Source organism: Mustela nigripes, chromosome 17 (assembly GCF_022355385.1).
Source record: "Mustela nigripes isolate SB6536 chromosome 17, MUSNIG.SB6536, whole genome shotgun sequence".
Classification (NCBI taxonomy): Eukaryota; Metazoa; Chordata; class Mammalia; order Carnivora; family Mustelidae; genus Mustela; species Mustela nigripes.
Window position 1 is genome coordinate 21,504,186 of NC_081573.1, and position 23,034 is coordinate 21,527,219.

The 23,034-nt window shown below is 51.7% G+C and overlaps 1 protein-coding gene across 10 annotated transcripts in view; it reads right to left on the minus strand.

Moving 5' to 3' along the window:
• ZNF536 (zinc finger protein 536) overlaps positions 1 to 23,034 on the minus strand; it is a 421,739-nt gene that overhangs the window by 122,885 nt on the left and 275,820 nt on the right. For 9 of the 10 annotated variants that reach the window (XM_059383931.1, XM_059383936.1, XM_059383930.1 and 6 more), the window contains one exon: positions 17,174 to 18,757. In XM_059383931.1, the coding sequence (XP_059239914.1) occupies positions 17,174 to 18,757 (1,584 nt within the window). Of the gene's footprint in view, positions 1 to 8,400; positions 9,287 to 17,173; positions 18,758 to 23,034 lie in introns of those variants that run through there. The other variant, XM_059383940.1, reaches the window with a different exon arrangement.

The window sequence follows — 23,034 nt, forward strand, 5'->3', positions numbered from 1 at the left end:
GGGGGGGGGGGGGGGGGGGGGGGGGCGGTTAGGGGTTGGGGAGGGGCGACAGTTTTTTTTTCCCTGAGGCTGAACGGGACAGAATAAAGAGTCCCAAGAAAAATTGATTCTTAGGCTAGAGGATGGGGGGAATTTGGGGATGATGCCTGCTACTCTGTCACTTATGGAGAGGTGAGCTCACTGCGGGGGATGGGAAGACTGGTGTTCAGGGTCACAAGGCAAGTTCTGGGCCAGTGGGGTCACCTGAGAACCCCACCCCTCACCCAGTGCCCTGTGCTGCCTGTTTCTAGGGGACAAGCTCCAGGTTCTGTGACTAGAATCTCTGCTTGCCATCTCCCTTATCCTCTCTCAGGACTCGGAGCTGGAGTTGGCAGGAACAAGTTATTTTTGTATATTTCTTGGTTGCATTTTCCATGCATCTCCAACTGGGAAGGCAGGTGTGGGAGGGCACCAGCCACTGGCAAGGGGAGGCCGCAGACAGGTCACGCTCAAGGATGTCCCTGCCCAGTCTGGAGTCTCGGCATCCCGACGGGCTCGCTGGGCCACCCTGGGTGAGTGATGCAGCCTCTCTCTTCCTCAACATTCCCGCATGTAAGATGGGAAGGGTAAGAACTAACATCTGTCTCCTGGGAGTTTCATGAAAATTAAACAAGAGAAGATCTCTATTACCCTCTATAAGGTACTTAGAACAGGCATTGGCCCTGGCATAGTAATCGATTATTACTTAAAAATAAACTAGGCAGATGGAGGGATGACCTGGAGGTTCAGATCCTGCTGCTGAAGACCAGAGGGTCATTCCCTGGGCGTGTGGGGAGATAACGGGGAAGAGTCATCCTTAAACACTCGTGTGGACATGCTGGACCTTGAAGGGGACGAACCCTCAGGGCGGTCACCCATGTGGGAACTTCTTGAAGGTGTTCAGGGGCTAGAGGCAGGGTTTGGAGTGATGGCTCTCTGACTTCCCCTCGACGCTGTCCCACTAGCAGGTTTAGACCTGAACCACTTGGTTGCCACGAGAGTGTCCATCTCTTTTCGACTCCTCCAAATGAGGAATTCTATGACTTGGGGTTTTTTGTTTGGTCACAGTCTGATACTGGAAATGCAATGCATCGTGAAGGCAGTATCATGCCGCTAGGACTACTAACCGCTACTGGGTGGTGGGTGTGTACCCTTTGCCAGGACCAGAGCTCACCCCGGGACAGGTACCTCTCACCGCATATCCCCTCTTGCTGCTATGGGGCTGCTCCCCTCGTGCCCTGGCCACAGGACTCTTAGAAGGGGGGCAGGGTCCCGACATGAGGTGCTGGGAGGCTTCTCCATTGAGTAGAGAATGGGCAAGTCGCCCAACATCTTTTGGTCTCTTTCCTCTTTCCTTTTGGTCTCTTTCCTCCTTCAGAAGGCAGGCTCTGATGACCTGGAGAACTGGGCTCTGCAAAGATGGTGAGCCTAGTGGCTGGACACTGTCTCAGAAGGACCAGGGACTTCACAGGAAGGGGGCGGCCCTGGGATGGCCCACCTGCCTCGAGGGCAAGGCCGGGAGCCAGTCTGGGTCAGGGAGACCCTGCCCCATCTTTCCTTGTTTGGGACAAGCACCTTCCCGGGGGCAGTGAAACCAGAATTCATTTGGAGAAAGGACAGAGGCACCAAGTCGAGAGCCGGCCCCTGAGTCAAGTCCCCCCAGAAGACCAAGGGCGAGCTCTCATAAGTCAAAAAAAAAAAAAAAAGAGAGAAGGGGGAGGGAGGCTCCAAGCCCCCACCACAGAGGGCAAGCTCTTTCCTTTTGGCAAGCAGAGGGCCAGATGGCCACCCTCATTTACGATGTCAGTGATGACCTCTGGACTCAACACATAGCAAGTGAATCTTAATCAGAGCGCGCCCTTCCTGTCCACCAGACAAGGCAATTGCCCCAGCCCGCCCCTCAAGGAAACAAGACCTTCTTAATCACACGCTGCTTGGAGGGGCAGGGAGGAGGCCTGAGGCCCGGCCGCGGCCAGCAGGGACCGGCTTGCCCGCTGCCTGCCCAGGGCCAGCCCCGCTCCCTGGCCCTGCCGAGCCCGGCTGGGACGAAGGTGCCTCGGATTTCCAGTCCCTGGAATAATAACTCACATTACTCGGATCCCATCTGCACCCAGCAAAGGCAGAGCAGGGGAAGGAGCATAAAACACAAAGTTCCCACAGACAACATCTGTCTTAGTGCAAACAATGGACCATTATCTTGTAAATAATTCTGATTAAGCTGCAGCATTTCCTCCTGAAACTGGTGGCAGAGAGCACGGGGAGGAGGGTGTGCTGGAACGCCAGGCCTCCGCCAAGCCCTCAGCTCCTTCGGTTTTCCCTCTAGAGCCCTGAGCACCCCGCAGTCCGCGGCCAGGCCCTCAGGATGGTCACTGCGCCTCCTGGGAGCCCAGGCAGCTCCGCAGAGGCTTCTGGGGGCCAGAGCTGCTCCGTTTCTGCTGGGTCCTCTTCCCCCCGCTTCCCCATGGCTTTCCTCCCTCTGCCCTGCTCTCTGGGGGCCTTCTCTAGCTTTTGCCACTACTGTGTTTGTACTGCTGTTCTCTCCTCTTAGCTCCAACTTTCCTTCGCTTCTGTCTACCAGGCCCAATTTCTGTTTGCTTTGTATGCTCCTTCTCTCGTCAACTGGCCTTTTGGCTCCCAGTCCCTCTGTGGGTCTCTGCATGTCCATGCTGCTGCACAGCCCCAGCCTCCAGGGGCTCACCCATCCTTCCAGACTCTCCCACAGACGCCTGACATAGTGGACATGGTGCCCAGTCTGGGGACACCAAGGCCTGCAGACCCCAAGCTGCTTTCTGGCTCTCTGGGACTCTCAGGCCTGGGGTGGTGCTGGAAGCTTCGGGCCCATGGGGGTCCCTCTCCCCGCCACTGGGAGGGTGCCTCATATCTGGTCCCAAACCCCCTCCCTTGTGTGTGTTCCAGGACACGGAGGCCGGCGTGCCTCGCATGCTCCTGCCTCATGACCCAGCCCCTGCGTCTCCTGCCGTGAGAAGGAGCTGAGTTCCTGAACCCAGCCACTACTGTGTTTGTACTGCTGTTCTCTCCTCTTAGCTCCAGGAGAGGAGACCCAGGCTAGGGAGACCCAGGCTAGAGAGACCCAGGCACTCAGCCTCTGTCCAGATTAAAAGCGGCCACTTTGCAAACATGCCCGCTTTGCAAGGGCACTTACCCCAAAGTCCTCAAGAAAATCCCCCTTGGGATTTAAAATTAATTGCCCTGAGTGTGATTTAGAAGCAGCCCATCAAGCCCAAAATTTTTATGTAAAGCAAGAGCCACGGATACAAGTATCTGTTCCCACCACTTAACCACTAGATAGCTTTTTTTTTTTTTTTCATCTAGTTGTAATCCTTGGTAGCATTAGAAAACAGGAAAGATAGTTCCGTTGGAGCCAAATGGGGTGATTTCTGCGCATCCTGGGAATAGGATCCGAACCGTCACCCCAGCCCCTCCTGGGAAGTGTCCACTCCGGGATGGGAGGACTCCCAGCTCAGCTCTTCAGACCGTGGTGAGCACCGGCTGGCAAGGATGGGGGATACCGTCCCTTGTAACATGCTACCCAGACTCTCTACCCACTTGCCAAGGTCTCAGCGAGTCCCGCGTTTCCACGGGAGCTCTGCCCGGGTCCTGCACAGCAGCACCTGTCCTAAAGCCATTGAAATGTGGGTGACTTGCCAACGTCCAAGTTACTCGCTCTCACACATTTTGTTGTTTTGTGTGCCATTGGGTGGCACACAACACTGAGGCCAACAAATTCTATTCCGTGGAAAACAGAAAGCCGAGGACTCAAGGGATTTCCACTTGGAGATAGCACATACTGTCCCCAGTTGGCGGGGGAGGGCTCGCTAGCTAGCAGCGGCTTCGGGGGGCCACGAGCACTCTGAAGATGGAAGCATGGATAAGGTCCCAGACATGGAGGAAGATGTGTGCTGCCCCCTTGTATGCACAACCGAGTCTGACCTGAGCCCCTGTCTCTTGGTACCTCCCTCCTCTCCCTCTCCCTGTTGGGGGCAGGGTGGGGGGAGTTGGAAGATCCCGAGAGGGATTACTGTCCTAGGAGGGACACACTGGATTATCATATTGGTATCTGGCATGTGCTTGAAGAAAATGTAATCATGAAAAATGCCATCTTCTCAGGCTCCGCTGTGAACACAAGAGGTTGAAAATCGAAAAGGAAAGAAAGTCAGATAATCAGTTTTTCTTGCACTACCAGGAGCTCAAAAATCCAGTTGCATTGACTCCCTCTTTAAAAAAATGCATAAACGACAAATTCCTCCGTGCTCTTATGGTTTAAGAAAAACAGCTTCAGGAGGAGGCAGGGATCCGCGTGCCCCACACCCTCACACAGTAAATGGCCTCGGCCAAACTGAAATCCCAGGTGTCCCTGCAAAGCCGGGCTCCCACGTCCGGGGCCCTGCTGAAGTGAGCTGAGTTCACGGGAACTCTAGGACTGATGGCGTCCTACAGGGTCACCTGGAAATTCAGGACTGGAAAGGATCATGAAAGCCAGAGTTTGAGGCCCAGGAGGTGACTCGGGGGACTTACAGTCACCCTTCTTCTCACCAGTGGGCAAGTGGTATCCCAAGAGAAGGTTGAGTTGTTGAAGCTCCTAGGAGCTCGACTGCTGGTAGACAGACACCTGGTCTCTTGGCCCTCAGACCAGCCCTCCCATCTGGTCTCCAGTGAGCTTCTGTCTAAGCGGAGAGACCACGCACTTTTCAAAATTTAAAACCCACATTCACTTCCCACAGGGAAATCATGGAGTGACTATCTTTCCTCATCCTTGGTGGCCTTCTGCAGTGCACTGAGGGGGAAAGGACTTTTGGGCTAAGGGCGTTCCGCTGGTGGCAGACGTCGTGGGGGCCCACCTGCTTCTCTTCCAGTCCCTTGGCACACCAATGGACTCTTGTTTCTCTTAAGTAAATACCCCAGCTGGAGCTCCTTCAGCCCTCTGTGGGCCAATTCTGAGATGAACTCCAGACGGTATCCTAGAGGATGGCTGGAAGGAATGCACCCAGTCCTCGAGCAGTGGCCACTCTCTCACTGACACACCTGAGTGGTTTCGTCCCTCTCCCATGGCTCCTGGGAGCTCCTCCCACATGCAGACCTCCATCCATGTTCTTATCTTAGGGTCTGTTTTTGGGAGACCCCCCCACCCCCAGCTAAGTCACCGATGGGATCTTGAAAGACCAAGAAGATGAATGGACTTTCTCCCTGACAAGAGCCAAACGTACTCCGAACCCCTAAGTACTCACTGAGGCCTCTCCACCTGCCCGTAAAACGTCTGCCTCCAGCCCTGCCCACCCTGGAGTCACCTCCCCCGCCGCAGGACACATAGAACACTCAAGTCCAAGTCAGAGAAAAACGACTTGTCCATCATGTGAAAAGAGCAATAATTTAGGAAATTAATTGCAAATTTACTTTCCCTGCTTGGTTGCCTTTCTCCTTTTATGTGGATAATTGAGAGCATATTATATTAATTTGACAACAAGAGAAGTTCAAAAAGAAAACTTAACCTCGTGAGCAGCGGGTTGCGAGCGGATGGGTGTCTGTGGACAATCCCACAACAAGCAGGAGAGACCAACCCGTCACAAAGCCAGCCGGCGGCTGGGCGCACGAATGGGTGTTTTTGCTAATGAAACCGCTTTGCCCAGCTCCCCAACTTTCACCTTGAAAATGCGCACTGTTTGCTCAAGAGGCAGAATCCACTCCTGCGGAGACAAGGCTGACTGTGTGCGGGGGGCATGCTTCGGAATGTAATTCAATCATCATGACATCTCCGAGAAAGGGCGACTCTACAGGAGCAAAAAGCATCTTCTGAAGTTTGGGCTCCTCCCCCGCCCCGAGAATATCTGAATTTCATCAAAGCAAACATTTTTCCCAACCCGTGTGGATGAAGCAGGGGTCAGGGCCCTTTGTCCTACCATAAGCTGCAGAGCACCTTTCCTTTCCTGGGGCACCCCCACCCTGAGCCGGTTACCTCCTTCAAACTCCAGTATCACTTCCCAGGGTTGGGGGGGAGGGGGGGCGGCGGCGAGGGTCTCCTGTCCACCTCAGATCAGTGGGCCGGCCCTGCCTGGGGAGGATCAAAGGCAGATCCTGTAGGTGATGCTTGTGTCTGCCCCTCACTGGGGTCCAAACAGTTGGCGTTTGCTATCATCCCGTGGAGGGATGTGGGGTGACAGAGGAAAGAGCACGCAGCCCCCCCCCACAGTGCTCTGAAGTGAAGTCAGCTGGTACCTAAGGCCTGAATTCCTCTCCCCCCCCCCCCAGCTCCCTCACAGCACACAGCACGCTTGATGCTGGATGGGCTGGAAGGGAGTTCTACCCCCAGGCAGGAAGGAGGGGGAGGTGGGAAGCAGGGGTGCTGTGAAATGAGAGATGGGAGGGGGCTGGGACTCATTCATCAAAGTGGAAGGATGAGAATCCACAAAGGTCCCCTCTATGCTGGAGAAGTCACTGGGGAGAGAGTCGGGAAAGACCCCCTGCCTTAGAGCTGGAGATGGGTAGACACCCCGTTAGGGAATGGGTCCAGGGAGGGAGAGAAGACGGCAGACGCAGGGATGAGCAGCCCGAGGAGCCCTCCCACTGTCAGCATGACCACCTGTCCCCTTCCGCGGGACGTCCTCTGTACCCGAGGCCACCGGCCACTCCCTGGGCCCCTGAGTCCCTGCTGGCTGGGCAGCCCGGGGCTGCGCGGTCAGCAAGGCGTCCCGGAGGAGCATGCAGAGTGACTGTTAACGGTGCACGATGCCCAGGGCAACGTGCTCAGCCCTGAGTGGAGGCACGGAGACCCAGCAGCCTTCCACAGAGCCCCCCTCCTCCCACCCGGGTCCCCAGGCCTGAGGCACTGGTCCAGAGAGGCCCCAGGGGTGCCCCCTGCCCACACAGAGTGGATGGTGGGGAACCCCATCCTGGGAGCTGCACCTGTGACTTCTGAAACCAGGAGGGAACACAGCACCTCCTCGCCGAGAGGCAGCATGCCACCGCGCGGTGACACAGGCCTCCTGGAGCCCTCAGGAGGCAAGAACCCAGGGAAAAGCCTGGGGGAGGGGAGCGTTGAAAATAAAGACAACGTCCTCCTGGAGTCCTTCTTTCTGTCAGGGCTTGGGTGGCCTCGTGGGCCTGGGCAGTGTGGCTGTGATCACCTGGCTTTCCCTTGGCCGGGCATTTTGGGATTCCTCCCCGCTTGTCAACCAGAACCCTCAGTGTGCATCCTCTGTTCCCCCAGACCCTAGTCAGAAGGCAGCAGTGGGCACAGGGAGCTGCCAAACTTCTTCGAGATCTATGGTTTTCCTGTGGGCTTTCGTCATGGATCCAAAGACTCAGAATCTCTCCCCTCTCTCCTCTCCTCTTCTCCTAAATGAGAGACTGTACTATGGCCTTTGGGTAGGGAAATGGTTTGAAGAGTTTGCAGGAGACGTCCTGGAAGGGAATGTCCCCAGAGGTCAAGGTTTACGATTGTCCTATTGCAAAGCCCAGGGTTGTTCAGGGGGACAATCCTGGGCTTCTGTCCCCTCCCACAGGGGACACTTGATTTATTAGGGAGTGTGGGGATTCTGTCAGATGATGAGAACACCTTTTGCCCCCACGGGACCCACTGAATGGGGAGCCAGGGCGCGAAAGGAATTCCGAAGTTTCCCAAACAGCAGCAAGGCTTAGAGGCACTGCAGAAGTGGTGGGGGTCTGAGGTCCATTACGGACAAAACAAAACAAAACAAAAACTAAGCAACAAAAACGGGGAAGCAAATTTAATCCTTCCTGTATCCCGCCCCTCCCACCGGGCGGGGGTGGGGGCACGGGCCGGACCAAAGCCTGCGGCAGCAAACAGAAGCCCAAGCAAAAAAAAATCTCCATTGATAAAAATCTCCCAACTACGATGATTCCGGGGACCTTCCCATCGAAAACTACCCTTCGCGGGATGTAAAGAAAATGGCGAGGCTGCACGGAAGCCGGGCATGGGCGGGCTCTTCCACACCTGGGACGGGGGATGGTAACCTGCCTCGGTTCCCCCTACGCATGGGGCCTGGGAGCAGTTGTGGGAGCTCGGTGCCCGGAGTCACTGGTACAGAGACTTGCCCATATGTGCCCCCGGCTCTGGCCCACCCACCGCGGCCCCTGCCCCAGACCAGGACGTGTCTGGACCCTGGCACGCTTAGGAGTTGGTACTTGCGAGGCCCGTCTCAAGGTGGGCCGAAAAACGCAACTAACTACCCAGCAAAGAGCCCAGGGTCGGCGGGGGGTACGGAGTGGGCAGCCCCCTAGTATTCTCTGAATGTCCTCCTCAGGCTTCCATCAGGGAGGACAGCTCGGGGGAGGAGGATGATGGGGGGAGCGGGAGTGGGGAAGGAATTCACATAATGACTCGAAAGTGTACTAATGTTTCACAGCTTTATTTTTATTAGCAATACCAAGATAAGTTATTGAAGCATTTTTAGTATTGGTTTACATTCCATTCATAAATGACCTAACTTGTAACTCAGCATACAGCACACTTATAGATAGAGTTCGACACGTATTCAGAAAGCTACAATTATTAGAACTTACATGCCTTCATTACCAGGAACGCCTTAATATAATCTTCTCATTACTTCCACAATACTCTAGTCCAAAGCACACGATAACCCAGCACCGGGCTCCGCATGTTTTGCTTTCCATCTCCACGTCTGAAGTTGTGCGTGCCCAGTCGCCGTTCACTGGAATGTTACTGTCCTCCGTTCCCGGTTAATAGGAAGGCCTGACACATATTAAACTAGCAATAGGACTGCTTAAATACTATGGAGAAAGATAACGACCGCACTTCTCTGTATTCTTCTAAAGTGTTACAAAATGCAAGTCAATTCGGACACAAGCGGTAATGCCAACGGGACCCGCCTCGAGAAGCTTGGCGAGCTGGTGTAGCGGACCCCACCCTGCCCCGTCAGATTTTTCACAGGTGAAGGCACCTCCAGTGCACCAGCATCTGTCACTCAGGATTCGGGACTTTGAGGGAATTTCCTCGCTCATTCAAGTTACTAAGCCTTCGCGATCCGTGACTAATAAAGGAACATATGGGGCAGTATTTTTAGCCTTCTTGATTCTCTCCTAGATATACTGTAGGTCGGTATGGCGTGCATTGGCGTACCTTTGCCAATAGTCATTAGTTATTCAACGCACATATGTGTATACATTCTTCTCTTGACTTTACACGATTAACAAGCTGCAGAGAGCCACCGAGGAGCACGAACAGACAAGGGCAAGTCCAGCTAGACCGACTAGAACAGGGGGTGTCACTTACCTGCAAGAAAACGTGCAGATTCGTTAAACAATCCAGAAACCATGGAGGCGAAAGGCCTTTGAAAGCAAGGACAGGGCCGCACTCCCTGATTGTTTAATGGAGTAATGACAATAAAGCAGTATTTATAAAATTTGGTCCTTCCGTCTCTGGCTAAAGCAAGAGTAGTCTACGTGATTAGAGCAGGTTGGCAATTAGGCGTAGAGGTGCTGTTGATCAGCGCTAAGTAATAGGAGATAATTACTACTTATTTGAAACCTGGGCTTTGCACACAACATCTGAATATAAAAAAGAAAGAACCGGATTCCTTCTGTAGCTAAGATGTGGCCTGTAACTACAAGGCTGTGGGCGCCGACCGTCCCTGTGAGTCGGCAGCCGGAGTGGGGCAGAAACCAGGGATCCCTGCCCTCAGCATGAGACAGCGAGGGGGTCACGCTGTCGCTACGCCACATGGCGACGGCTATGCGGGAACAGAGACTTTGCACGTCCCCAGGGACGTGGGTCTCTGTTCCGACAACCCTCTGGTCTCTCAGCTTTCTCTTCCTCCCTCCTGGTCTTAAGTCATTACTTGGGAGAAAAAAATGTGTGTGTATCTGTGTCTCTGCACATTTTTTTTTGTTGTTGTTTGTTTGTTTGTTTGTTTGTATTTTGGGTTTTTTAAATTTTTGTTTTGTTTTTTAACCAAAGAGCTCAACTGCTGTCTTCTCTCACCCAGGCTTGGTCCTGGGCGGGAGGTATCGAGCCATCCAAAAAGAAAATGCACGTAGAAACCGAAGTGAAAGCTACCAGACTTTTCTCCTGCTTTGGAGGCACTGTCGATTCAGACAGTAGCTTTTGGAGCCAAAAATATGCAGCAAAAGGAAAGGAACATAAACAAGGCTAAATGTCACCAGTGTTTGCCGACTTACAGACACCATCCATTTGTTTGTTCTGAAATGACGAGTGGACCATTTGGCAAATACAATGGTATTCACACAACAGTTCTGTCATCCTGCAGTGAGAACGACATCACGTCAGTGGCATTCCCATTTAATTTAAAAAGAGGGAAGGGGAGGAGGAGGAGAATGCCCAAAGAGTTGGGAGAGGTTGCCTCTTCATCAACACAGAGTCCACAGGAAGGCTCTGGAAGAGAGGACAGCCCGTCCCTCGGGAGATGGTTCCTTTGGGAGATCCCAGGAGATGGCCCCTCGGCTTTGTCCCAGTAGGGTCTGTGGTGGGCTGTGAGGCAGCCAGCCGGAGCAGGGCTGGCAGGATGGGGTGGTGATCTGTATTAACTTAAAGGATCTGCCCTTGGACTCTAGCACAAGCCAAAGGGTCCTCCCAGCTGGGCTCTAACATCAGACCCTAGACACACACTGTTACTGGAACCAGGCTGGACTCTAGAAGTCAAAGAACAATCTGCCAATGATAAAGTCTGGCAAAGAAAAGGAATACAAAATTGTGCTTCAGTCAGAGCCTCTGCAAGCCAGTCCCTCCAAGGATCAGCTCATAAAGAAGACAAGAAGGAGAAATGATTGCACATCGGGCTTTCAATAAAGCACGGCAGCTCCGGAGGCAACAAGGCCCTACCGTAGACATGCCCTGGGTCTTCCAGGCTAACCGCCCTCCTTGGTGTTGATGGAACGTGGGCTCCCGTACATGTGATGGGTTTAGGTTTTGTGGTTCCCTTCCTGTGCCATTTTCCTAACTTAACCTCCTTTCTTCGTTAGAACCTGCTGGCTGCTGTCCACCCCTTCAATCTTAGAATCATCCACAAGACCAAAAATGTGCCAGATGCCCCGGGCTGTGCACCCACAGCCTGCGCGTGGGTGTCCTCACACACACACACACACACGGGGAGTTCCATGCTGTTTCCACACGCTCCGGCCAAGGCCCCCTTGGACTTCCCTAACTGACCAACCACAGCCTTTAGCCATTTTTTGGTCAAACACCGAGCAGGAGGGACTTCACTTCCTACCTGAAACACTTGCCTTCTATCCAGAAGGCACAGAATTGGGTAGAGACAGAAATGGTAGGACCCCTATGACAGATGTCATCACAAAGTCCCCAGAACTGCCTTGAAAGCTGAATTTCCCACATACCAAGAAAAGCCACCCGTAACCTATCATGGCAGATGTGAGGAAGTAAAACATGCTCTAAAACCTTGATGGAAAGTAAGGTTGGTACTTGCTTAGTGCCAAAGGGACCGCTGCAACCAAAAGTCACTTGGACATTGGGACGTCTGGGTGGCGCCGTGGGTTAGGTGTCTGACTCTCGGTTTCTTTTGGCCAGGGTTGTGATCTTAGGGTCGTGGGATCAAGCCCTGCATGGGGGAGGGGGGGTCCATACTCAGCATGGGGTCTGCTTGAGTTTCTCTCTCCCTCTCCCTCTGCCCCTCCCCTCCGTGCTCACTCTCTGTCTCTCTCTCAAATAACTAAATACATCTTTTAAAAAGGTCATCTGGACATTGGCACCATTCCCCTTCCAACAACCCCACACGGACATTCACTCCCACTATAAAGCACCGACCCAACCGAGAACCATTTATCCAAGCTCCTTTACGTCCATTGTCTGTTCATCCTTTCACTTCTGCTCACCAGTGAGAAAACTGAGGCTCCCAGAGGGCACGCTCACCTCTGAGCCAAGACAGAGCTCCTGCCTCTTCCTCCTCTGCTTACCCTGGCCGTGACTGGGGGGGGGGGGGGGCCTCTGGAACTGCCATGAGCTGTGGAGGCATCTTCTCCTGCAAGTCTGAAGTGTGGTAGGCAGAGAGATGGCCTTCCAAGAACAGGCACACCGGGCCATCTGGGTCTAGAAGCCCCCTTTCCTGAGAAAGTCTCTTGTGTCTCTGGCTTTGCAGTCCTGGCCCTTCCCGGCACCATCTCCCTGGCCGGTGATGCCACGGCACACAGGATCCCACGTGTCCCCTCTAGGGATGACACAGAAAAAAGCATACCCTTCTTTACACTGGAACCAGTGACAGCTCGGGCAGGCTGACATGTGGGCCCAATCCAGCCCATCGTCTGTTTTACTAAATAAAGTTTTATTGGAACACAGCCACACCTATTTGTTTAATTATCATTTATGGCTCCTCCGACGCTGTGGGGCAGGGTCCAGTGGCTGTGACCGAGACCACACAGCCTGCAATCCTAGCTTATTTCCTCTCTGGCCCTTGAAGAAAATAGTTGCCAACCCCTGCTTTAGACCGTGTAGCCAGTCAAGGGTGAATATTTTCAGACTGTCTATGCTGGAAATCAGTGCGGTTTTTGGAGGACCAAAGTAGCATTTTAAGAGCATTCCACTTGGATGCCCTGGTTCATTTGATCAGACGTCTTAGAATAGATGACATGAAGAGGTTTCATTGGACCCTGTGTTCTTTTTTTTTTTTTTTTTAAAGATTTTATTTATTTATCAGAGGGGGGTGGAGAGAGCGAGCACAGGAAGACAGAATGGCAGGCAGAGGCAGAGGGAGAAGCAGGCTCCCTGCTGAGCAAGGAGCCCGATGTGGGACTCGATCCCAGGACGCCGGGATCATGACCTGAGCTGAAGGCAGCTGCTTCACCAACTGAGCCACCCAGGTGTCCCCCCCTGTGTTCTTTTTTAAAGGAGGGGTTCTAATTCTTTCATTGCTATGAAAGCCCAAGGAACCCTTGGTCTCAGGCATAATTTGGGTTAGGGAAGCCAGTTTCCCAGTTCCCTGCGAATAATAAATGGGGTCTACTAGGACCTTTGTTGCTAATGACTGTGCCTCCCACTAGCTTCCCCTGGGGCCTGGTGGCTGCCTTGGTCCAGAAGCTACTGTGCAAGGGCTCATGGCCGTGATAGGCATGCTGGTGGTGCCTCCTGGCTCAGCCTGGCTTCTCTGCGTGCCAATCATTCCAGAGCATCGAACGGCAAAGAGGGTCATGCCCTTTTCACTGCCTTTCTCTTTAAAGTTTCCTGTCAGCCTTATGCCTGGGCTCACTAAAAGACACAGGGCAAACTCTGCTTGCAAGACTCAACACACAATGACCCCCAGCCATCTGTCCCAGGTCTGAAAGGCAAAGAGTAAGGGTGATCTGGTTGCTTTCCAAATCCACAAAGTGGGGTGAGACATGCTCTGTACCCTTGCCATGCTCTGGAGCCAGCCCTCAGGTGCTGTGCAGACTGGCCTTTGTGCTGTCTGGGGGCACACAGACACTCGTGCCTCCCATGCTCTCTGACCTCCAAGCCGCTGGCTGACCCACCAGTTCATCAAAGTTTCTCAGACTGGACAAGGCGATTGCCTGCCCTGTCCTATCAGTGGCTATGAGCGCTGCTCCGATCTGCCCTTATTCTCTAATTAAATACTCATGTGGCTCCTCTCCCATTACAGGACCAAGGTCAAATCTATTCCAACAAACCCGAGGGCACATCCAAGTTCTTTAATGGCACTCAATGACCTTGTATGTCATGTTCTTCAGTAGGGTAAAGAAATGCGGGCTATGCCTGGAGTCTAAAAGACACCTCAAGAAAGGGAAGCTTTAACTGGAGTGGGATTTTGCCAGATGAAATTGAGCCCCTAGCGGGATCTGAACCACTCTAGAAGTAACAGTGTATGTCCTCTAGCTTAATTCAAGATGACTCCTGCTTGGGATCTTCTGTGACACATTTCGGGGAGGTGAATGCTCTACTGTCTACGGAAGTACCTTTTAGAAAGTTCACCAATGGGCTCTGAACATTGGCATGTGCGACAAGGCTCTCCTGCTCAACGGGCTGGGGTGGCCCCTTTCTTCAACTCTCTCTTTGAAACGCACTGGCTAGGAATGGGCAGGTCTCACTGGCCAAGCACCCCAGATCCAGGATGCTAAGGAATGTTAAGACCAGAGTTTGAACAGTTAGGAAGCAGGCATGTAGAATTAGGGAAGCAGCGCCTAGAAGTAGGGCCACAACAGGAGTATTACCCACAGATTTCAGAGTTACACACCATCTCCTCCGACACACCAGCCTGGGTCAGAGCTGCTGTTGTGCTCTGTGGGGAGTCTACGTGATCCGAACAAGATTTTTTTTTTTATACTGATGCTTCTTCAAACACTTTTATTATGCCCCATGAGAATAGAAACAGATGGACATGGGCTCCTCCTACAAGCCTGTTTCTAGGGGCATCAAAGTGGGGATTTGGGTTTGCTAACTAGATCAAATCAGAACCCAAACTCTCCTGAAATGAGAAATACCAGAATAATTCTTTGGTTTGGCCAAACCCAGCTTCTGGAGGAAACCAGATATCAAGCTGGTGGCTCCGTTCGGAAATCCACATCCACTTTGCATGGAGCGGAGAAGAAGGAAACAAAATCAGGAATATTTGATTCCTTGTGCCAATATCATTTCCAATCTTGCAAAGTCAAGCCAAGGGCGATTTGAAGTGATCAGCTATCATTTGTGCTCCTGGCAATGGTAGAAAGACAGTAAGCTGAACTGGGAGAAAAAAGCCCCAATTGCCCATTCTGAATCCAGTGGGATATCAGACCCCCCTCCCCCAACATCTTAGGAAGAATGAGTATGCTTGGCCCTCCTGGGCCCCAGGACACAGAGCAGCCCGTAAGAAAATAAGAAGAGGGTTTTGATTATGGCCACATATGGGAGTGGGGGAGTGAACACTGCACAGGGTCAGGCTAGTCCCAGAGGCAAGAGGATGGAGCCTTTGCCCGACCCGAAGCAAGCTCAAGAGCCAGGGAAAGGCCTCCCTTGCCTGCTCCCAAGCTCAAGCAAGACGATACAGAAGCAATGAGGTCCGAATGAAAGGCAGAACATGTGCTCGCTAAAAATAGGCAGTTTACGGCCAGAATCTGTTTTGGCATCTTCCCACGAGTGCAAAGGAGAGCAGGAGGCCTGGGCCCTGACTTGGACCCTGAGTAGGAGGAGGGCCTGGACCCTGATGCCTGGTTTTTGCCTGGCTGGACTGAGGGTCCTCATTCCCCTTTCCAGCAAGGGGCCACAACACGTACCCTAGGACCTGTTGCCCAATGGCTGAAAGGTTAACTAAGCAAAATTTTTTTGCATATACCCCAGAGCTGTCAGGGGAGAGTGGTAAGCTGCTTTTGGGAGGGGGAGAGACGTGTCTAAGGGGTTCAGAGGACCAGGCTCACTAGAATAGGCTCCCTGATGCTGCCTTCCCCTCCAACTTCCCCTGTGCTGAAGGACACCCGTGCAAGCTCCTCCAAGGCAGGCAAGCCTTCCTTCGGCATTGATAGGAAGATGGGAAAATTAATAGGGGTAATAGGAGCTCATTTCAATAAGAATGAGCTCAGGAACATGCCAGGTTTGGATCTTTTCTGATGCATGGATTCCTGGCAGGAACTGTGGTCCTACATAGGTATTTGAAAGAACTGAATCTAGACTTTAAAACAATCCCCAAACAACAATAAGAGAAGAAAAGTCACAAACTTAAAACAATGATGAAATTTAAAAAAAAAAAAAAAGAAAAAAGGACTTACACACTGTTCCTCCAGGAAGAAAAGGGGAAAAACACTGGACTGACATAAAACCCTTTTCTCCTTCTTTTAAACACTGTTTTTAATTGCTTCAAAAGTAATGAATTGTATGCGGGTAAAAATAGAGCTGGGGTGCTGGTTAACGGGGCCTTGTGAATCATTCAGCATAAGGAACTGTCAATATTTTTTTGAGCTGTCAGAAATCCATTTAGTGATTTTTGACAATTCAAAAAATATATATTTCTGATTACTCGATCCAGTTCTTAGTGAATGAGGGAAGGAGAGGGGAAAAGAAATATACCAATATACCAATTTCAATTATGAACCAAGCCCAGCTTCCTGAATTCTGTGTTCTGTGCTCAAAGCGACATCAGAAGTCAGAGCGTAAGAAATACCCCCTTTCCTTTTCTTCCTTCTCTCCTTTCCTTTCCTTTCCTCAACAGGTGCAGTCAAGTCACAGACATCCATTTATAGATTAAACGTGGAACAGTCCCACAACCGTTTATCTCCAAGGGGGACATCTAGGGGCTGGCAATAATACACCGGGCTGCTATTCGGAGAAAGGCTTTCTGATACGGGTATCTGGGAGCGGAGAGAACGTCTTCGATCGTCCCTGCCCACCCCAACGTTCATTTGATCCAATTCTAGGCTTCACATTTATTATTACATTTTAAGATCTGGAATTACTTTGGGGTAACCGTATTCTTGAAGGAGGTAAAGAAGTGCCAATTTGCTAACAAGATCAGGCAGGCATAAGTCCAAGACACGTGGGATCACAACCCTGCTAGCCAGGGCTTTCACAATGCACATTTCTCGTCAGAACAACGGACAGACAGGTGAAGATACAGAGGGACAGAAGGCGATCATAGAAGGCCAACGTCACAGTAACTGCTGTTTGGAATGTCTAAAGATGAGTCACAAACACCCCAAAACAATCTCTCTGGTTGGAGAGAGGATCACTTTATTTCTACAGTGTGGTTAGTGTGATATGATTTTTTGTACCCTCTAAGTCGATACAAAGAAAAGCTTAAGGAAGCAGGTTTGGCTTAGCAAAGCAGGAAGCAACTGTCTTTCGCCGTCTTACGCAGAAGTTAAAAATACTGAAGGGTTTGCAAGTTACCGTGTCTTTCTGGTTTTGTTTTTAAAAATATTCTCCCCCTCGAGTTAGAGATTAAAAACAGGAACAGTTCGCACTGCGAGACCCCAACCCCCCTCCGCGCTTTCCGTACAGGCATTTCGGGTCACCGGGGTGGGAACCCGAACGCAAAAGCGGGCGTGCTAGAACTTCCAAAGGAAATCGACTCTCGTGATTGTCTACACTGTACATTACAGCATCGCTGGGGTGTTCTCGTGGTTAGTTCGAAATGTGCTAACGGAGGAGTCTACCTCATTTTTTAAAAATGCACAATTCAGCACTGATGTTTTGGGAAATGAACTAAAGGAAGAGGATTCTAAAACTTACCACACAAGTCTGGCCTCTTGATACATCCAGAATTTGCTGTGCTACTCGCAAGTCCGTTAAAGGCTGCTAAGCCATCAGAACTGTAGGCCCTGAGGACCGACAGCATGTTCATCGGCTTCTCCAGGCCCGGGGGGCCCCGCTCCGGCTTGGGCAGGCCCGCCGAGGGGTCCTGGGCTGGAAGCAGGCCCGGGCCGTGCCACTGCTTCTCGGGCGCCGGGGGCACCGGCGAGACCAGTCCCTGGACCGGCTGAGGGGCGCCCGCGGGCAGCAGGCTGTCGCCGCCGTCGCTGCCGCCGCCGCCACCACCGTCTTTGCCGAGGGCGGACTGGGGTTTGCTCATCATCTCCGGCTCCGTCTCCAGATCGTCTTCGTCGTTGTTCTCTCCCTTGGAGGAGTCCATGTCCTCCGAGGAGGCAATGTCGGAGAGGTCGTCGGTAGCGTTCTTGCTGGCGGTCTCGGGGATCAGGATCGGGGCGTCGTCCTCCGTGTGGGCCTTCCCGTCGGGCTCCTGGGCCGGGCAGGAGCCGGAGGTGCCCGAGCCCACCAGGCCCGGGTAGACGCCAAACTGCTTGTAGAAGTCTGACGGGAAGTTGCAAAATGCAGGGTCCACCAGGCCAGGCCACGTGCCGCTCTTGGGCTCCCCCAGAGTCTCCTTGCCCGGCCCCGGGGCCGCCTTCTCTGAAGCAGCCTCTAGAGGCCCGATCAGGCCGGAGAGTGCCATCTCTTTGTTCGACTGTGCCGAGGGCAGGAGGGCCACCTTGCCCGCCTCCCGGGCCTGGTCTTTGCAGTTGACTGTCACCCCGACGGCGCTGTCTTTGCGCTTTGCCTTGCCCAGGTGGTTGGCCTGCAGGTGAAGGGCCATGAGCTCCATAGATGAGGTCGTGAACGCGCAGAACAAGCAGCCGTGCCACGCGATGCTGTCTTGCACGGTCACCGATGAGCCCGGCAGCGACGCGGCGTCTGGCCGCACCGACAAGTCCAGAGGCTCGTACTGGGATTTCTCCGACTTCCTGGGGACCGCCTTCGTGCCGGCTTTGTCCTCCCCGCCATCCGGCCCATGCACCTTCATGGATGGAGGGTCAGACGGGCCTTTGTCCTTCATGTCCTTTTCCTTCTTCAAGGAGCTTAGGACAAAGCTGTCCATGAAAGCTTGCAAGGACCCCTGGAAATTCACACCGTTGCTCACAATACTCTGGTAAGCTCTTCCGATTTCGGAGAAGTGGGCGCTTTTGGAAGGAAGGTCGGTGCCTTTCAGCGTGTCCGAAGGGGCCTCGGAAGTCATGCCGGCGGCCTGCCCCGAGTGATCTGTGGACGAGAGCACTCCTGCTGTCCACTGCTGGGAAGCAGGGCCACCTCTGAAGTCGATTCCAGGGAGACCCTTGAAGGCCCCCCTCAGGATGTCTGGCCTGATAAACAAAGCGGCTTTGTTGGACAGCTCGTCCCTGTGGTCTTGGTTTGGGGGCTGTCCAGACAGGGGCCCGGCTCCGTTCTGCCGCTCCCGGTGGTGCCGCTCTAAGTGGTATTTTAGGGACGCTGACTGGGTGCCCGCATAGTCACAGTGGGGACATTTGTAAGGTTTCTCACCTGCAAGAGTTCGGTATAAGGAGAGAGAGAGAGAGAGAGAGAGAAAAGTGTTTATCTCATTTTGGTGTGCCGAACAAGGCTAGAAGGATCAACATTTGTTCTTGGAAACAAAGCAGCTCAAACTAATAATTAGTTAGAGAACAACTGTTTTTTAATAGAAGAATAATTCGTACTCTTAAGCTTTTTTAATGATTTTGTACCATTTGGGACTATTCAGGAATGACATACTATCTACACACAATTAGCTATCTTTTTCTTTATCTAACATGTGAAAACGGCTGTAGATTTAAAAGCTATGATTATGAAAATTAAGCATAATAATTTCAACCACAGTGATCATTAAAAGTAGAAGTTTAAAAAGACAAAGTATGTAACAAATGGGTGGTTGCAATATTTTGTGTATACAATAGCTCTAAAATTTGTTTAAATTATACACATGGAAACCATTTTTAAACCTAAAAATTTTATGGCACTGTTACGCAAGACTGAAATGAATGATTTAAGTCTCGCTCTGCAGTAAATCATGGATATAATTAGCAAATGGCATACTGCACAAGTAATTTATCATTATTTGGAGGGCACCATTCCAGACGAGCTCAGATATCTGCAGACCTACTGCATTGTTTCTAAATAAAGAACTATAAATACCGATTCTATAAAATATTAATACCATTACCGTGCATTATGATTGCGGCATGTAAAGACATATAGTTAAGATAAAAAGCAGTCAATAAAACTTAAAAGAAAATGAGTAATAAAAAGGTTCAAAATATATTTAGTTTCTGTATTTGAAATTAACATTATCTACTGGTCTTTGTAGTGCCTTAAATTTGTACTAATGGCAAACCTAACGCTCCGGTAGTAAAATGTGTAATTTACCTATAATAAGCGCTTTCTAGAGAATAAAAATAGCTTTAAAGAGTGTTTTAAAACATATAAGATCATTTTCATGAATTAAATATTTATTTAAATTCAACACCCAACTTCTATTGTTCTTGCCACCATGGAAAAGCTACCGTAATGGACAGCCGGGACCTGCCCGCGTTGTGGGCTAGAGGAAGGGGAGGAAAATAAAACAGATGTGGATTTAAATATATTCCAGGAATTTGTTTGCAATCCGGGGTCTTTTCTAGACTTTGGAACCGAAAAGCTCCCTGGGAGAAATGGGGCTGTGGCCATCCGTTAGCCGATTCCTGGCGGCGCCCTGTCGATCGCCACAATCACTCTCCCAGGAAACTCAGTGTCCCCCCAGCCCTTCCGCCATTGCTGGTGTAAACCAGACTGATGTAAAAAGCAACAGCAAATTGTCGGTGATCAGTGCCTCCCGAAAACATTTCACCGGGCCTCAGTGGAGTCTCCAAGGCACAGGGCATTTGGAGGTAACAGAGTTGAGAAGACGGGAGAAGGATTCCTGGGTACCGTAAATAAGAAGCCCACCAGCCCAGGTTCTGAGCAGGGGACTCCGCATCATCTCCAGATTTCGTGTTGTAATGTTGGAGAAGCCACATCTGCCTTTCCAAAATGGTGGCTCTGTGCGCCTCACTCCTGCAAGCTGGGGATGTATTTCTCTAAATGGAAAGATCCCAACTGCCTCTGGCTACACCAATGACACGGATCGAGCAGAAGACTCTAGCCTTGTTGAGCTAAAGGCATCTATGGCCTCGGACACTGTTCTCCCACTTCTTGGGGTCAATCCCTGTGTTAGACTCAGATTCACCCCAGCCATGCTCTTTGAGCATCTCATCAGAGGCCATGGAACTCTTGGTGGGACAAGCACTGTGGACAGGCTCTTCTGAGCTGACCTGGAAGTTCGGTGACCAAGTGGGAGCAGGAGGAGGTCCTGGAGCTGAGGGGGTAGTAGCTGGGCTTGTGCCAGGAGAGCCTAACCAGAGACTCAGAATTCTGCCTCCCCAGGTTAGTGGGAGCCTCGTGGAGGGCCCTGCACTGAGAACTGGCAGAGGTGAGGCCTGCAGGTACTGGGTGAGACTCAGGTTGCATTTCAGAAATGCACCTGGAAGTCATTAAAGTGCATCTGGCAAAGGGTTTGCCGAGAATGCACGGGTGTGCGTTAGCAGGAGCTACAGAGGGAGAGCATGGACTTCTGCCTTCAGGCCTCAGTGGGGTGAGGGGCGGGGACCACAGGGATGTCCAGGGATGTCCATTTCCAAAGGACACACACTTGCAACGTGTACCAGAGCAGTGGTTATCAAACTTGACCATGCATTAGAATCAATAGGAGACTTTAAGACCTTACTTATGGAACCCCATGCATGGTTCTGACCCTCGAGGTCTGGGGGAAGTGTCCCTGGGGATTCTGATGTGGGGTAAATAGTACATTTTGAAGAAGCCGAAGTGAAACTGCTGGGGAGCTTTAAAAGATGCTGATACCTGGTTCCACCTCTACCTCCAGAAATTCTGGGCTCACTGGCCGGGGATGAAGGCTGCGATTTGGGTCTCTCAAAGGCCCCCATGTGGGCTTCTGCAGATCCTGGATAGAGAAGCACTGCAGGGCTCACCGGGTGGACACTGCGGGATGGCTTAGCAGGGAAGGTCGTCTGCTCTGGACCCTAGGAAGTGTTTGGAGTGTCTGCACTGGGGACCAGAGCCCCCACATGATTTTCCACTGCCCAGGGCACAGGATTCCTACCCTGGGACCTTTGCATCCTCAACCTATAATGTAGGATGGTGGTACTCCTTAAGACTTAGTACTCCCTAAGGCCTGTGTCAGCTCTAAAACCCACCTCAAGAGCAAAACTGAGTCTCCTGAATGGGGTCAGAGACCCATGTGTGCACCCACATGCCCAGAAATGTGCGGATCCATTCACACACAATGGTTTCTTTGAAAAGATTTTATTTATTTATTTGAGAGAGAGAAAGAGCATGAGCAGGGGAAGAGATAACAGGAGAGGGAGAAGCAGGCTCCTCACTGAACAGGGAGCCTGACACAGGGCTCGATTCTAGGACCCCGAGATCTTGACCTGAGCTGAAGGCAGAGCTTAACCGGCTGAACGCCCCCCACCCAGGTGTCCCGACACACAATGTTTTGACTGAATGAATGATGACCTTCCACTCCCCAAGTAGAGAGGGCGGTTCAGTGAGGAACCAAAGAGATAAGGCCCCAGTTCCCATCGCTTTCAGCGGAGACAGATCATAGAGTTGCTAAAGCAAGTGGAGCTCATACACATACACACCACATACACCACACTCACATACATACATCACAATCCAACATGTGCACAGCATTCATACACACACACACCATACACCACACACATACCCACACACACACCACACACACTCATAGGCCACATGTGCACACTTCACATACAACACATGCACACACACACCACACATATACATTATCACACACAGACACGCACAGCACATACCCACCACACACTCATATATCATGTGTACATGGTACACACATATACCACACACATATCACACATGCACACTATACACACAACACATGCACACACACTATACACACAATGCACACACATATACGTACACACTCACACATACATACATATCACACACTCATTCACCACACATGTACACTACACACACATACCACACACCCATCACACGTGCACACCACATGCACAAATACATACCACACACACACACACACACACACACCACATACATAACTCACACAGCACAAGGAGATAAATTTCGGTTCAACCCACTGCTCTTTTAAAGTTCAGAATAGGGGAGTCCGGGTGGCTTAGTCGGTTAAACGTCTGATTCCTGATTTCAGCTCAGGTCGTGATCTCAGGGTTGTGAGATCGAACCCCGCATCACTCTGCATGCTCAGCGGGGAGTCTGCTGGAGCTTTTTCTCTCCCTCGGCCCCTCCTCCCACCCTACGCTTGAGCCCTCTCTCTCTCAAATAAATAAATCTTTAAAAAATACAATGACGTTCAGAATAGGCTTTGGCCTCCACTGTTCCAAGGAAAACAGGCCATAGCTGAGAAAAAGGAAGAGCTCATTCTTAGCATCGGAGTCCCCAAGCATCCAGGCCCTGCTAGACGAGGAGCTATTTAGTGTGTTTTCAAGGGTTATTTTGGCTGCACGTGACACACACAGGCTCTAGAAAGCCCTCCACTGGCCTTTCTGTACCTCCTGCTCACACCAACGGAAGGACCCTTCTGCACGGTTCCAACTCCTGCCTCGCTCCCTAAGGCTGTGTCTGGGTGATGCTTCCTAGCACCCCAATTCCCAGAGAAGTGCTCCAGAGCAAAGTTCTAGGGGACAAATCCACCCCTTTGG